The following is a 17,023-nucleotide window of genomic DNA, read 5'->3' as shown; positions in this document are numbered from 1 at the left end:
AAAAAATATCGAAGATCATTCAAGCGAAGGTAACACAAACTGAATTGAAGGTTAATTGGCAATTGCATGCAGGCTTTCAATATAATGGTCAGCTATGGCAATCAGGACCAAAAAAACCTGTCCATATTTCCCTCCATAGCACATGTATTGTACGTACACCTAACAATAATTGAATTGAATAACAGGGGAGACGACAGTCAAACGTCTGCAGGCATTCAACAGATTGAAATACAAAAACATGTAGATAATAACCAAATATTCCGAATGCCTGCTAGACATTTTCAGAAGGTATTTCTATATCCAAAGTGAACTTCGATATGTTGAGTTTTACAGGGGAGGCCCTGGTTCCAGGGTTGGATCTGTTTCATTCTTTTTGTTGCTCCTATTGGTCTTATAAATTGCTTGAGCGTATGAACATCATTAAAATCTTTCGCAAGATATTTTTTTAATCCAACACCATTTGAAAAACAATTTGGTTTTAAATTCTAAAACAAAACATTAAATCAAATTTGTATTTTTATTTTTTTCAATTACTTTAGAGAGGCCTACACCATTCTCACTGGTTTATAAGAGAATAATGTCAGAGGCAGTTGAAACACTGACATTATAAATCTTGGCACAGTTATAGCCAGAAGAACTCGCATGCACAATCATGTTGCATATCATCAGAATTTATTGGCATATATAAAACTTGAGTCTAAGATAAGATATTAATTGTAAGTAAATCTAGGTTTGTAAGTTTGTTTGTTTTTTTTTTTTAAATGACCGACTGTTCGACAAACATAATCCTGATAAAACTATCCACATTTTGGAAGGCTAGTTGTCAAGGCAACTACAACTAAAATTATAAAAAGATAAGATACAGCATTGATTGGAGTGCAAGAAAAAGGTAGACCATGGCATATTCTCAAAGAAGATTCTTATCAATGTATTAAAGTTTTTGAAACAACACGAGATCTATGATGTTTAAGAAATTGTAGAACAAAAGAGCATATGTAGAGGAAGTACAAATAAAAATCACCCTAGTAGTGATTCACTATTAGTCGCCTACCAGTTCTTTCAGAAAAATTAATGCAAGCAAAATAATCTCATTCAATGCTAAGTTCCATATATCTCTTGACAGAATTGTGAATTGATGCTTTTAACTTGCATATTTTGAACATATTCTAAATTAGTTACCCAAGATGGCTGTTATGAGCCATATTCAGAAAGCCATCCCACTTCTGGCAATACATGCATCAAAATCATTTAGTCAGATCCTCTAAAAACAATTCTTCATTGCTCGGTCAAAAATGCATATTGGCAGCATAATTTTCATTTCATCGAGATTTTCTAAGTCATAAACCCTGAAAATCAGGAAAATACCTTCCATCAAGACTGATACGCAGGAGGCATGCTACTGCCAAAATCGTGATTTCCATTAGTGGCAGTTGCATTGTAGGTAACTATTGTAAATACGAAGACTGATACACAGGAGGCACACTACTGCCAAAATTGTAATTTCCATAATTGGCAGTTGCATTGTAAGACCCAGAACCCCTTAAAGATGTCCCCATGTCATCTGATGGATATGCGTATGTTTTTGAAAGAGAAACTGGGCTTCGGCTTACACCATAGGATGATCCATAGACTGGCTGACTCGACCTATCATAAGTGCTCTGCCCAGTAAAATTATAGGCAGCAACACCACCTGCTGAAACTGCAGACCGATGATAGAAGCTCCTGTCAGAAGCATTAGCTGAAGCATATGTTTTAGGAAACCTTCCAGATTTAGCTTGAGGAAAACGTGCTCCAGAACCACCACCACTTGATCGTGGACGCTTATTCTGAGATTTGACAGCCACGCCCGTTTTTTTCCTTTCTGACCTTTTCTTCTCCAGCTCAACAACACGATTTTGAAGGCTATCAGGAGGAAAATCAGTTTGAAGATTAAGCTCTTCAATGCACTTAATAACAGCCCTCAAAGCATTGAGCTCTTTTGAGTTAGCTTCATTCTGCAAAGCCAGAAGCCAAAATTCAGGAACCAAATGCAACTTCAATGCATATAATTACTACCATGAAATGTTACCAGAAGATAAGAGATGAGAAAATACCGCTGCAACAGAATTATTTCCACTGAAACCTTTCTTTGAATTCTTCAGGTATGTCTTGAGCAAAGGCACAGGAGGAAATTTTTCAGATAGTCCAGATGAGTATGCAAAATATACAGCCTCAATTTCTTTTCCCTTATTAATCAATTCCTCTACAATATCTGCATGACAAATATGAACATGTTACTTTACTACTAAGTTGCCAGTTCAAGTTCAGATACAGGGGTTCAGCATGCAGATTTGGCAAAAAAAAACACATGGTTGAGTTCAGTTTATTTTTTGTCAGTACAAAAAAATATAAAAATCGTAAATAAATACACATTTAGAGTAAAAATTATGTTAATAAATATATAATCATATATAATCATATTATTATTAAATTTATAATATTATATTCCATTTTTTAAAATATTGTATTAAATTATAAATATTAAACGTTAACTAGATAGACCATAGATGGCACACTCGCAGAGTACTCGGCGAGTTGCAAAAACTCGGCTTTGCGAGTTTTTCTGACTTTAACTCGCAGCAAAAACTCGCCGAGTTTTTGCAAAAAACTCGCTGAGTAATCGCCGAGTTTTTTGCAAAAACTCAGCGAGTTTCTTTTAAAAACTCGGCTAGACTAAAAAAAGAGGCCCAAACATGTGAAAAAATTATCAATTTTTGTTTTTTCAGATCAGTTTCATTCTCTTCATCAGAATATACACATGGAATATAACATTTAAGTATAAGTTCTTCTTTCTTATACTTTAAGTTATATTCCATATATACTGTCAGGATGTTTGAGAGTGGTTTCGGACCTCCAGGAGTTATAATGCAAAATCTAGTTTTTGGAGGATTCTTCAATTTTCCAGACTTAGTCAAATTCAGGATCCTTCGGCGATGCCCCTTGACCCCAACCTGGGGGCGCTGTCCCCAAACCCCTGTCGAAAAATATAGGGAGAAACTGTGCTGATGGAAGTAGGGAAAATTTAACCTCCGAGTCTCATTAGGCTCCATATAACAACATAATTAGCATTGAAGAAATATTGGTATTATACATTTTAGAGTTGAAAGTTTGAAACTATGAGTATGAATGATGAAATTTCAAATATGATGAAAGTTTGAAACTAGTTTTGGCTAGAGCTGGGAAGAGGAAGTTGTATTTACTTTTGGTTTTACAAAAACTATTTACTATTTTGCTTCCAGCCATCAGCATTTCTCATGAGGATGTGATTTTGTAGACACTTTGCATTTAAATATATCTAGAATCAGCTTGTTTCTTTTGTGTTATCATTTATTGACTCATAGGATGCATCTTCTCATTAATTTTTGCAAAAAAAATGCATTTTTTATTAAAATTAAGCATGTTTTTACGTTGCCGAGTTTTTCGCCAAGTTTTTCCGAGTTTTTCCCGAGTTTTCGCCAAGTTTTTTTCTCAAGGGCTTGGCGAGTCGAGCCGAGTCGCGAGTAGTTCAACTATGAGATAGACCATACCATGATAGAAGCTTCACTATACCTTTAATAATTAATTATTAATATCCTTTTGATATCTCATTAACATCATGTAATGATGTGAAGTTGTATCATTTATAATGTTTATCGTGTCATTTATAATGTTTTAAGAGTTTAATTAATATTGAAATTCTTGGGCTTTGAAATTTACTTAAGTCCCACTTTATTTAAAAAAAAACCTTTCCCGCCACTTAATTTATCCCTCCACATCCTTCCATTTTTTATCATACCCATTCTTAAAGGATTTTCAAAGTGTTCAAAGTAAGCCGAGGTGTCATAAGTGTAGCTCAACATTTATCGTTGTTGAATAATTTGGGAGTTTGGGGAAGTGGAAAGTGGCATTTGTAATTAAGAGTTTGGGAAAATTGTAATTGTCTTCAGCTTTTCAGATTTAAGATTTCTGACAAAGTCATTATCTACGTGTAGCCACATAAACAATCTAAGATCTCTCCTTTGACAACTAGCATAAGTCAATGCTATGGTAGATGACAAAGATAAGTCAATGCTATGGTACATGACAAAGATGCCAAAGCCATTTTGTTGAGCAATCTGCCTTGACAACCTCCTCAAGCTCAACAAGATATGATTTCAGCTCTCTTAGTTGACAAAAAGAAAACAAGTGCAAGAGACATTGAAGATGATCCTCAACCTAAGCTAGCATTACACTCATGTAGAAGATCTCAAACACAAAAGGGAGATTGAATGTTACTACTGCAATAAAATAGGTCACACAACCTGGAACTGTAGAATTCGAGCCAATGATGTTTCCAAGGGAAAGCTCAAAGAAAAAACAAATGAAGATAATGTACCCATTGTAAAAGATGTTGGCAGTGGTGAGGAATTCACTGCTGAATACTCATTTTCTTCAAAGACGAGAAAAGATCTAGTGTAGATAAAGCTCAAGCATAGATAGCTGCACAATTAGAATAAAGTTTGTGAATATTGAGGATTATACCACTATGAGGGTCATAAGACAAGTTGAAGAGTGTTGTGGATGTAGCTCAACGTTCATGGTTGTTCAATAATTTAGGAGTTTGGGGATGTAGAATCCAGGAAAGCAGAAGTTTAGCTCAAACACCTTTACAAGTTAAGAGGCGGCTTGATGGTGTTCTACCTCGCCCAAGAACTATTTTCAAAGAAAAGCTTTTAACAAATATATGGTTCTATTTTGGTTTTGAGGTTTTTAGTTTTCAGTCATTGCATTAACCTGTTTTGCTGTTAGTCCAATAAGCATTAAAGTGGATATTAGAATATATAAGGCTCACAAGGCAGCTTGATAGAGGTCTACCTCAGCCAAAGACAATTTTCAAAGAACTTATGAAGAATATATGGTTCTGTTTGGTTTTGAGGCTTTTAGTTTTAAGTTTGCGTTAGTATGTTTTGCTTTTAGTATAGTAAGTCTTAAGGGGGAGCATTGGACTATAAGGCTTATCTTAGTAATAATGTTGATGTAGTGACCTAATGGTGTGTTAGTGTTGCTATTATTAGCATTTAGCATCTTGGACAAATGTCACATTTAATAATTGTCAGTTGCATCTCCCAAACTCTATATAAGTAGATGACTTCTTTGTAATACTCGCTCTCCAATATCTAATAATATTATAGTCTCTTCTTTAATAAAAAAGTGGATGACATAGTGAGCAAAGCTCCCCACACTCCCAACTCTTTCGAAATGAGCCTCCCTCAACCCACGTTTGCCATATATTGTGGCATGTGAATCAAATAGTTTAATTTCTGTTTGCGCATTTCCTCTTTCATTCTCAAAGAAATGACAAACTAGAAAGAATTCACAACCAAGAATAGGATTTTGCCGGTGTTGGATGAGTTGGTGCCATTGTTGACTATTATTTGATTGTGGCTTAAATGAGTAGATCCCCTATTTTGATGGAACTTGCATGAAAAGAAACAATAAAGTGATGCATGTCACCCATTGTCAAGCTTCCAAATGATAGTCACAGCTAGCATTGAAGATTTGAACAAGACACCTGTGCGTACTCTACCAGAAATCACATTCCAGATATATAGATGAGGACTGAGACAAGAACTCACTGGGACTGGCAGATTAGCACCTAGAGGTACATCTCTTCACCCAGCTCATAAAACAGAAATTGAAAAAGACATTTTGCAGGGCTTGGTTCGACAGGGTTCACCCAGGACAAACCCAAAGGTGTCCCACCACACCTTTGCCAAATACCCTCGCATGCGTGACCCAATTCTGGGAATGTCCCATTACAAATCAGCAACATATTTTTATTATAAATATGAAATAAAAGGATCAGTGTTATTATAGATATGGAATAACAGTAAACTAAATGGACACGATCAAGGCAAAGGCATATTACTATATGATAAATTGCATGTAGAATCTCACAACCAAGAAGACGTGTCTCTTGTTTAAAAGGCTGTAGTGTAGTGGTAAAGGGGAACACACTGTACAAGGTTCAAACTCTAATGGAAATGGTACCCACGTTAAAGCAGTTAGCAACCTCAAAAAAGAATAAAGAGATCCCTCTAACCCATGGTTTCTGACCAAACTCCAAAATCTTTAAAAAGTTAGCTAGTGTTATTTGGGTTTTTCTATATTTTTTTGTGTGTTTCTAATACTAGCCTACATATATTAAATAACTAAGTTGCTGGTTCCTGTTCGGGCTCGGGTTCGATTGCGGGTTTGGACAAAATAAAAATTGGGGATGGGTTTGTTTTGGGTTCATCACTACAAAAACATATAAAATATATATTTATAGCCTTAAAAAAAATTTCTAAAAAGATGTAGAATAAATATTATTAATATTTTTGATGTTTGATGTAAAATAATATTTTTAAATGTTATACAATATTAATAATATATAATATTATAATATAATATTAAAATTAAAAATGAAATTTAATATTAATATTTAATATAGCATTATAAAATTAATATATAATGTTAAAATATTATATTAAATTATAAAAAATAATATTAAATTTTAACAAATGATATATATATATAGCATGTGAAAACAAATTAACATACATCTAACATAACTATTGCGATTCTTTTTATAAATGTTAGATGTATGTTAATTTGTTTTTACATGCTATATATATATATATATATATAATGTTATAATATTATATTAAATTATAAAAAATGATATTAAATTTTAACAAATGATATATATATAGCATGTAAAAACAAATTAACATACATCTAACATAACTATTGCGATTCATTTTATAAACAATCTCGGCTTTCAAATCTTCCAGTTGAGAATTTTGTGTTTTAAAAGTTATGTTAGATGTATGTTAATTTGTTTTTACATGCTATATATTAAAACTTAATATTACTTTTTATAATTTAATATAATATTATAAAATTATATATTAATTTTATAATGAAATATAAAATATTAATATTAAATTTATTTTCTAATTTTAATATTGTGTGCGTGTGTGCGTGCGCGTGGGTGTGTATGTGTTATGGCGAGAGATATCCAACTTGCCCCATCATACACTTTGGTTGTAGGCCAAATTTACACAAATCTTTACAATTTCATGGAAAAAAAGACATTCATTGCATTAAATTCTAATCATCCACCATTATTTAACATCAAATAATCACATAATTTTTATGTGGTTTTTACATTTGCACTCAAATTTTAAAATCAAACATATAATTTAACATATTTTTACAATTATTTCATTTTTCTATTATTTATTTTACCTAATTAAAACTATATATTCCAAATAGACAATAATAAACATTTATTATCTACCAGTTAAGATGTAAACCTCATTCCAATCAGCAATTGAATTTAAAAGTTCAAAATTTACCTATTGCATATTCTTATTTTTTTCAACATAATTAAAAGATATATTATCATTTAAATACTAATAATAAATTGGGCTATAGGGGCCTGGCTCGATTGGTGAGAACTTCCTGTGTTAAAGCACGGGGTCACAAGGTCCAGCTCCCCCCAGCTCAAGTGGGTACCGGAGGACATGTAAATTGATCTTTCTTGGAGCACTATAAAATGGGAAACCATTTCATCCTCCATGGGGAAAGCAATTTCTTTAATCTTATCAATGGCCATTAAAACGTAGGGGGAATATAAAATCAGTGCCTGTGGCCATCCAGCAATCTCAATGCAGTTTTTTCTGGCTATTTAAGGATTTGTAAATGCCATTATCTGTGAATCACAGAAAAGAGTAGAAGACCATAGCACAAGGAGACAGTGGAAGTGAAAAGAAAGGGGATTAGTGCACTAATTTGAGAGATGGAAGCAGGGGCCGTTTCTTAAAAACGGAATCAATACGTCTGAGAATAGGAAATAATTCAGAGTAGTCAAGGAAACTCTTGAGAAATAGCTTTGGCAAAAGAGAGGCAAGACAGATAATTAAGATGGAAGAAGAGGCATCCTCTGTAAAGTCAGATCATAAAAAATGTCTCAAGAAGACACAGAATATTAAAGAGGGCTTTTTCTGAAAAGGAACTCATCCTAACGCTTTCAATAATTGCAGCTCCGATAGCTACTGTTACTCTTGCTGCAGCATTCGCAATTCCAGGGAGAATGAGCAGTGAGCAAGGTATTCCAGTGCTGATGCATTCGGCTGCACTCAAGGCTTTCATAACATCTAACAGTCTAGCTATGAGCCTCTTCATGTTGCCGCTACGTTTCTATTATTTTGGAGCAGCATCTGGCTGCTAGTCTCTCTGAAAATATCCTTCCATCACATAATCCCAGTTTGATGTTCGTATTGCCTATCTGAAATATATAAAAGCATTACACTACCACTGAAGATGCTTGAAGCATTTTTCATCCAAAATAATGGAATCAATTGGGTTACCTTCCTCGATGTCAGTTACTTGCGGCGCAATCCACTCTTCCACTACCACCAAGCACAGACCTATGCTAACGGCACCTTTTTACTATCTATGGGTTTTTATTGACATAAATTCTTAAACCCCTTGTCTCACTATAGAATGCCTCTCAGTATCATAAAAATCTTATTTTTCAGATCCATTTTATGTAATTCCCTTTTTTGAGGGTCCTTATGGGTTCACCAAATATATCGTCCAACACAAATGCCACGACATACTCCTCATCACTAGAACAGCTAAATCCCTTTCTTAATGTTAAATCCCCAAGGCAGATCATTTCTTTAACTATTTTAAGCTGGTCTTTCATTAGAGATAACAAATACAACGGAACATTATCAAATGTAATGAGCTTAAGTTGAAAAAGTAGAAATTTACAATTCATCTAATATGCAAGCAACAGGCAGGCATTACATAGAAAAAATAAACTTGAATTGGTAAATTCTTATATCTAGTAATTCAAGGTTTAAAAACAAAAAAGTTCAAAATAAATGAAGTAATATTTTGTATTAATATTTTTTTATTTTTTCTTCTCTGTTTTTGTTTCATCTGCTTGCAAGGAAACAGCCGAGTACTGATTGATCAGAAAACCTAACGGATCTGGGTCCAATTCAAACTAAATCTGGATTCTGATTCGAAATGCCTATGGAGATATCCAGAGTCCTGTCAAACAGGTCTGGATTCAACCGAAACAACCCCAGGCAAACCCACTGTAAAAAAATACAACTTTTTTTCCTTAAAAGAACAATTTTCTTTCTCTTTTTTGACCAGGCCATTTATATATATATTGATTGATTGTTTGGGCAAGTTTACTACTATTGGGAATCAGTTTACTTTTCAAAGGAAAACAATTGTGTTTTTATTTTGGCATATTACAATGGGCTCTGCCATATTTTCTTTTCTTCTGTTTTTGTTTCATTATGCTACCAAAAAGCCCTTGGAATATATCCTGATGCTCTTTTATGTACGTGCATACAGTGATGAATTATGTTGGTATGCAAATATACTGTTTGATAATCTCAAAATTGGCTATGTTTATTATTGTCAAATTATTATATTGTAATATACCTAGCTCAAACACCTCTTCCCCTCTCTAATGGTACAACATTAACATTACTAATCTTTGAGAAAAGGAAAAAAGCTACATATTTATTATATAGACATGTATAGGGAGTAGGCCCATCAGGACATTAAAAGGCTGCAAAATAACATGGACGAACCATTAAACCAAAAATTCCTCACATAAGGAAATGAAACTGATTGAATTTAAGGTGCATCGTTGTATCATTAACCAGCAGTAAAAAGACTGTTCTGGTAAGTCGATCCCATCTCCCTGGCACCACAGTGTTGCTTGTATCCCATTTTTAATTATTTTACTGTTTTAATAATGAATAATGAATGTCATGAATTTGACAAATTAACATTGAAATAGTATTTTTCATTTTTATGAATGTTTATTGTATGATACTTGTGGTTGAAAATTTTGTAAACTGGGGAAGTTCACAAAATTGTGGTTTCATCCACAGTACGAGAGATTAAATTTCTCCTACCTATAAGGGAAGGCTCCCCCTTTGCTTACTACTCTTCTCTACTTAGAACAAAACTCTAACTATGAATCCTAATCTAAACTTGGGTGATACATCATCTTATTCTCTTTTTTAGAATAGATGTTATTATTTTCTCTTTTTTCAGAAAAGAAGTTACAATTAAGAGCAATAAAGATTTAAACAACTTCTAAGTTACTACAGAATAACTCAAAGTACACTAATGAAATATACAAATAACAAGAAGCAAAGTTTCCAACGAAGTCTTTCGTTGCTTCCTCTGGACGAGAAAATAACACTTGAACTTTCCAAGATAACAAGACAAAGCACAAAGTCTTTGTATTGATACCCACTTACAATTTTATAAACTTTTACCTAAAACAACAAAATAAAACTCAAAGTCTTTAAATGGTTATCTTTGTACTAATTCTACCTTACAAATGCTGCGATGTAACACAAAGTTAACAAAACAAGATTTGTTCTACTCTTTAACAATACTTCTCCACAATGCTTTACCCAATCAAAACAAGATTTTACAATAAGAATGACATAAGAGCACTCTCACCATAAACCACAATGAATCCAACACAAAGTCTGAATGCCAAAGATGTTTTCTTATTTGATCAAGTTTGCAAAATAACAATATGAACTGAAAGTTTCACTTTGCTCTTCACTTGGGCATTGTTTTGTTGCATAAAATTAAAGATGATAATTACAATGAGCACCCTCATATATATAGGAGAGGGGCAAAGAGCTAATCTAGGAAAGCTACAACAAACTATGATTAAGTCAAAAATGAGTCCTACTTGACTTAGAACTTGGGCATATTCTAGATGCAAAAACATGAATATAAAATGACACTTGAAGTGTCGAATGCTAACTACAAAAATGCACCTACATCTTCAGAAAATGTAAAACTACTAAGTGTCACCAGACACTCCATTATGATCTTGTTTCATGAATTCCTCGAACTTCTGCAAGGCAATCTTCATTTGTTCTTCATCAGGTCCTTGAGTATGACTCGTGACAACTTTGACTCGAATGATAGAATCTCCAAGGCCAACATAACATCTTGTTCTTCTTCAGAAGGGAAGCCAACTTGTCCAGATTAACCTGAATATCTATCTTTTTATCAATTGAAGATTTGAGATAATTTCTTTAGCAACCTCTTCTCCGATGAGCAAGCTGAATTCTCTGATGATAACATCTTCATGAAGAGGTTTTGATTCTCATCAAGGAATGTGCACGGAAGTTCTGATACTTTTTCAATGATTTCCTTTCCTTTATCATTACATTATTTTTGTGCCTTCACATATCCTTGATAAGCATTTCTAAAGTGTTCATCTAATGTTCTATTGCTTCTCTTTGTTCAATATACATGTCTCTTGAAGGAAGTACTCCATTATCTATCAAAACATCCAACTAAAAATCTTCTAACTTCAACCATGAGTCGAAGTCTTTCTCTTGCGTCTCCAATTCCTGTGAAAGTAGATCCAATGTTTTATCTATCTCGAACTTAACACCTAAATTGTTAATCAATGTAACTGCAAAGCATAGAAGATGTGTTCCTTGACTTAAAATCCTATCCATCAATTCACTCGCTGATCTGCCTTGTGAAGTGACCTTCTCAATCTGTTTGATGACTTGCTCGTCAACTAACGAAGTTACTAGCTGAATTATCTCTAAAGACTTTGTTATCTTAATCAACACACTGGTGAGTTGTTCCACTTGTTTCTTAAGCTTATCCTGTTTTACTCTCTTCGTTATACCTTGCCAGAAGATTATCAAAAGATGATTGAGCATCCTCTATGATTCCTTCATGGGTTTGCCTGCCCAATTCAATCCTATTGATAACATAGTCTATGGGCTGGATCTTGTCAACATCTATATCTGGAGGAGGTATTGCAAGTTCAACATACTTGTTCTTTGACTTATCTACCTTAACCCTAGACAAAGTCTTAGCCTTCTATGTAACCTTTGGCTTATCAGGAGCCAACTGACTGAAGTCAAAATCATCTGGAAAGATGGCTTGCTTCTTCCTCTTAGGAGTATTAGAGACTAACCAAGGTGGTAGAGGTGTGTCATCTTCAAACGTTGTGGCCAATATGAAAGTTCTTGCTCCTGTACATTTGTAGTCACAATGAGAGGAGTAGAAGTCACAATTGCAGGTGGGTTCTTTGTGACTGAAACTTTAGGTGCAAGCTCAGTCTCTAACGTGAATTTATCAAAATCTTCCAACATAGAAGAAGACACTTCGATCAGATTTGGGAGAAACACATTTTCAATAGTCATCTTCAAACGTTGTGGCCAATACTTGAGATGAAAGTTCTTGCTCCTGTACATTTGTAGTCACAATGGGAGGAGTAGAAGTCACAATTGTAGGTGGGTTCTTCGTGACTGAAACTTTAGGTGTAAGCTCAGTCTCTAACGTGAATTTATCAAAATCTTCCAACATAGAAGAAGACACTTCAGTCAGATTTGGGAGAAACACATTTTCAATAGTCCTATGGAGTGTCTAAGGCTGACTCACTAGTTGTTGTGGAGGGAATAGTGTGAATCACTACAGCAGGGGCATCCGAAGCATAGGAAATGGTGGAACCGAAAGGAATAGGATTAGAAACAGAAACTTGAGGAATACCACCTGGAGCATCATGAGATGTGTGAGGAATGGATTTTTGTGCCCTTTCGGACTAGGAGGTACTAGGAATTTCAAGTAATCCCTCCTCATCAAGCTCCTCTTCTTGCTCTCTCTCTACTTGTCCTTCTTGTTGCAGCTCTTCCTCGGCTTCTTCTTATGTCTGAGTATCTTGAACTGATGATTCTCCTTAGCCCGTATCTTTCCCTTTTCCAACAATAAACTTGAATTTGGGAGCCTTTTGGGCAGTTGCATCTTGCCTACTCTTAATCCTCAGCTCAAAAGTCTTTCCAACTAGTCCTGCAATGTCATCTTCCGATCTAGTCTAGAATGGATTCAATTGAATTCCTTTTTGTGTTAACTAGACATTAGTATTGGCAAGAATATTCAGGAACCTCCCCCTTATTGAAGTGGTTTCCTTCTGTGACCACTGGATGAGTGGAAGTGGCGAATCTGCAATATTATTCTTTTCATATATTGAATCTAGAATGTTCCCATCATCTTCAAGATCCTTAGGAATATCAGCAAGATTTAGGTTTTCAATTTGTTCCACAGTAAGATGACAATAACCAAGCTTTCTGATATCCTCTTTTGTTCTACAATCTATCTAGATATCTTCTACACGGTGAACATGAGTATAGCTTTTCTTTAACTTGTTCTTTATGCCCCTATAGTCAAAATATTTCCTAGCCTTGAAGAGCTTCATTGTAACCCTTCTCATTTCCTCATCCATGGCCTTGGCCTTGTAAATGGAATTTATTATCTCCCAATGGTGAGAGAAAACTTGAATCCAGGCTTGTATGAACCTAACTAGCGTTCATGTACTGCTACCATCTAACAGGCCAACTCCATGAGAACAATTTTGTTTGATGGGTACCTAGGGAACATGAAAAGATCATCATCATAGCATCCTACTCTAAAACGGGTGAAAGTGGGGAATTGTAGGAACATGCAGATATACTTATTCACTACATTCCAAGCTTCATCTGACACCTTCTTCATCTAGAGATCCTTGTCAAACATACACATGTAATGATAGAAGAAGGCATCATTTACTCTCCTAAAATGATGTGAACTGTTCATTAGAGTCAACTAAGAGTAATATTGATATAATGGAATCTGGCTCCTATCCCCTATTGTAGACAATTCTGGAAAGTGCCTTGTTGAGGTTACTGCATACACTAGATATGAAGTCGTATTAAACTTCGAAGTAGTTGGGACCTTGGTAAGTTGTTCACACAAAGCATCACTTATTTGTTTACCCCAATAGATCATTTTCTTGTTTTGTCAAATGATATGGATCTATTGATACATCCATTCATGATATGTATCTAAAACGGGGAGCCCTTTCACCCTACTAAGGGTAATTAAATCATTTACCTCCTCAATGAAGTCACTTCGGTGAATGGTCTTAGGCCATCTTGCAATGGTGGGCCTAGGAGACTTTAGCCAATTATCATTGCTATTCCTCCTACACTTATCTGAATTATTGTCATAATATGTCTAAGTTGACTAAATGTCAATATTAGCATACTGATCAATGTTTGGACAGTTGAAAATTGGATGAGAACTTAGTGAGTGTCTTCTTTCCTTCTACATCCTTGACAGACTTGCTTGCTGGATCAAACCTATTAGCTAATGCTAACACAAATTTAGGGTTTTGTGCTGACATTGGAACAGTTGCAACTAAATGAATACCACTATTAATAGTTGCCTCCATCTTGTAATATTCAAGTGGCTCTTTTAACTCTCTTAAGAAACTCTTCCAGATCCACATAACCAATTTTTGTGTCTCTAATGTTGTCAATATTAGATGACACTAAAGAAGGTGGGAAGACCGGATGAGAATCCTACTTCTTAAACTTCGTGGTTCTTTCACTTGGAGACGGCTCCGTCATTTGACTGTGACTGTAACTGCAACGTTTGAAATAGAGATCATCACCATGTTTAGCTCGCCAGATTTACTTCATCAGGGTTCTAAAAAACCCTAATTCATTGGTAGAACAAGATTGTCTTTGGGTGTAAATCAGGTTTGTGATCCCAATTTACATTTGTGTGCACTAACATAAGTGTGGTTCATGAAGTGCATTTCAGACTTGTAAGTCCAATTTGCATTTAGGAAAGTTTGGCATATCACAATGGTGCAAATCAGGTTTGTAAACCCGATCTTCACTTGGGAGGTTTTATACAAAAATGTGGTGTAGATTAGGCTTACAAACCCGATTCACACCACATTGGAAACAACAAAGTTAAATGATTCGTGTGGGTGCATGTCGATGTCGTAACCCCGATCTATACCACGAAGGAGAGATTAGGTGTAGGTTGGGGTTACGGCCTCAACATGCACCAAACAAAGCACCGTTCTCATTGAGTATTGATGTCAGTGTAAGGCAAGGTTACGGCCCCAACTTACACCCAAAGGGAAGAACTTGGTGTAGGTCGGGGTCGAAACCTCGCCTTACATCGAAATCAGGATGACTTAAGTCTTTGGTATATGTCGGAGTCATAGCCTCGCCATATACCAAACGATGGGATTCAACGTATGTCGGGGCTATGTCGTCAACATTCGCCAAAGAAGGATTATTTAAGTCTTCAGTGTATGTCGTGGCTATGTCGTCAACATCCACCAAAGAAGGATTATTTAAGTCTCCGGTGTATGTCGGGCTACACCCCACCATATACCAGAAAGACGATACTCGATGTATGATGGGATTGTAACCCCAACATCCATCGAAAAGGGTGGTTTGAAAACAGAACATTGTTTGGGATCATGAGCCCGAACAACCGCTCTCAAAAAGCGTTGCTTAGACTCATGAGTCCAAACAACGTTAAACAATAAAGATAGAATGGGAAAGAAAAGCCCAAATAACACTCAGGTAAACACAAAATCCCTAAAGCAAGAAAACTCAAAACAAGAAAGAAAGAAATGATGACATACCGAAAAGGACGAAGCTTGAAAATCCGGCTTCGGCTCCAAGATCTCCACAACTCAACCAAAGCTTTAGGCACGGAGAATCATAGAATGCGAAATGACCCAAAAGAGATACAAAAAGAAGATCAAAAACAAGAGGAAATCAAAAAGGTTTCAATGACTTAGTCATTAAATGTTATCGTGCGAAATAAATGTGTATTTCAGGGTTGTAAACCCGAAATACACCAAGATGTGTATATTTCAGGTTTACAACCCCAAAATACACATTTTTGGTGCATGACTTATACATAGGTGCTATTCGAACTTGTAAGTTCGATTTGCACCTAGAAACAAGAAGAGGTGTAAGTCGAACTTATAAGTCCGAATTGCAGCTAAAAACCAAAGAACAAGTGCAAGATTGGACTTGAAATCCGATATGACACCAATTTACAAAAACTTTAAAAGAAAAACTTTTTAATTTTTGCAAATTAACAACTTAAACTAGTATCAGGGAAACCACCACGAAAATCCTAGTAAGACTAATGAAGCGAAAACTCGCCTCGAAAAACGAACTTAGAGAGTTAAATTACGAATTTGGATAAAAATTCATAGGGGTTATCCTTTTTTTTGTAAAATAACCAAAAACGAGGATAACAATACTACATGGTACTCTGAACTTAATTCTTGTTTCTAGGCTGCAAAAATGTATATATTTATGATATTTATATGGTTTTTGTACGAAGAAACCCAAAACAAACCTAACCCCAAAAATTAATTTGCCCATGTTTGCATACCCTAAACCAAACCCAAACCCAAACCCGATACTCAAGGAAATAGTAATAAGGATTCAGAAACTCACAAACATTTATGAAATGAAAATTGACAACGCTTAACTGCAATTTTAAAAAATGAATGTTATGTTAAATGATGTAAAAACACACTGCTATCCCTGGGACGATTTAGGAATGTATGCACAACCGAATCCTAGGAACAGCAAGATGTCGTTGGACATGCCCTGCAGAAGGAAACATTCCTAGAGACATCCCCTTCACAGCAGAGCTATCATGAGGATGGACCCCTTTGCAGGTGGCACCCAAAGGGCAGAAGGGGAACATTTTGTCCCCAACTTGCAATCCCAGAGATGAGAAATCCCTGGTTTGTAAGCTTTACCATGGAGATCATTTTTGGGGACCACTAATTATTTTTTTAGTGGCTTTTGGAAGTGTGATATTTTGTAGAATCAAGTATAGTTTTTAGAATCAATTTTTACCAAGGTAACCAGGTAATCTCAATTTAGTAATGAGGACCACATCACCCCCATACTGGCAACTTCATTTGTCCTTTAGCCTTGCTTGCAATTTCCAATTTCACTTTATTGGTCTTTTGTCCCCTTGCATGTTTCTCCCCTATCTTTTCCTTATTTTGTCTTTGACACTAATTGACTTATTAGTCTTTCCTCCAACATGTCCACTTCTTCCTCTGATTCAT

General features: G+C 35.1%; 1 protein-coding gene across 1 annotated transcript in view; it reads right to left on the bottom strand.

Annotated features, from left to right (window-relative positions):
• Positions 1-902: 902 nt before the first annotated feature.
• LOC131054348 (FRIGIDA-like protein 4a) overlaps positions 903-17,023 on the bottom strand; it is a 28,124-nt gene continuing 12,003 nt past the window's right edge. Inside the window, exons 3-4 of the mRNA XM_057988834.2 lie at positions 2,094-2,251; positions 903-1,994 (exon numbers count right to left, since the gene is read on the bottom strand). Coding sequence (XP_057844817.2) covers positions 1,446-1,994; positions 2,094-2,251 — 707 coding nt within the window. The 3' untranslated portion in view covers positions 903-1,445. The remainder of the gene's footprint in view (positions 1,995-2,093; positions 2,252-17,023) is intronic.

This window comes from Cryptomeria japonica, chromosome 3 (genome assembly GCF_030272615.1).
Source record: "Cryptomeria japonica chromosome 3, Sugi_1.0, whole genome shotgun sequence".
Taxonomy (NCBI): Eukaryota; Viridiplantae; Streptophyta; class Pinopsida; order Cupressales; family Cupressaceae; genus Cryptomeria; species Cryptomeria japonica.
This window is presented reverse-complemented; position numbering and strand designations above follow the sequence as displayed.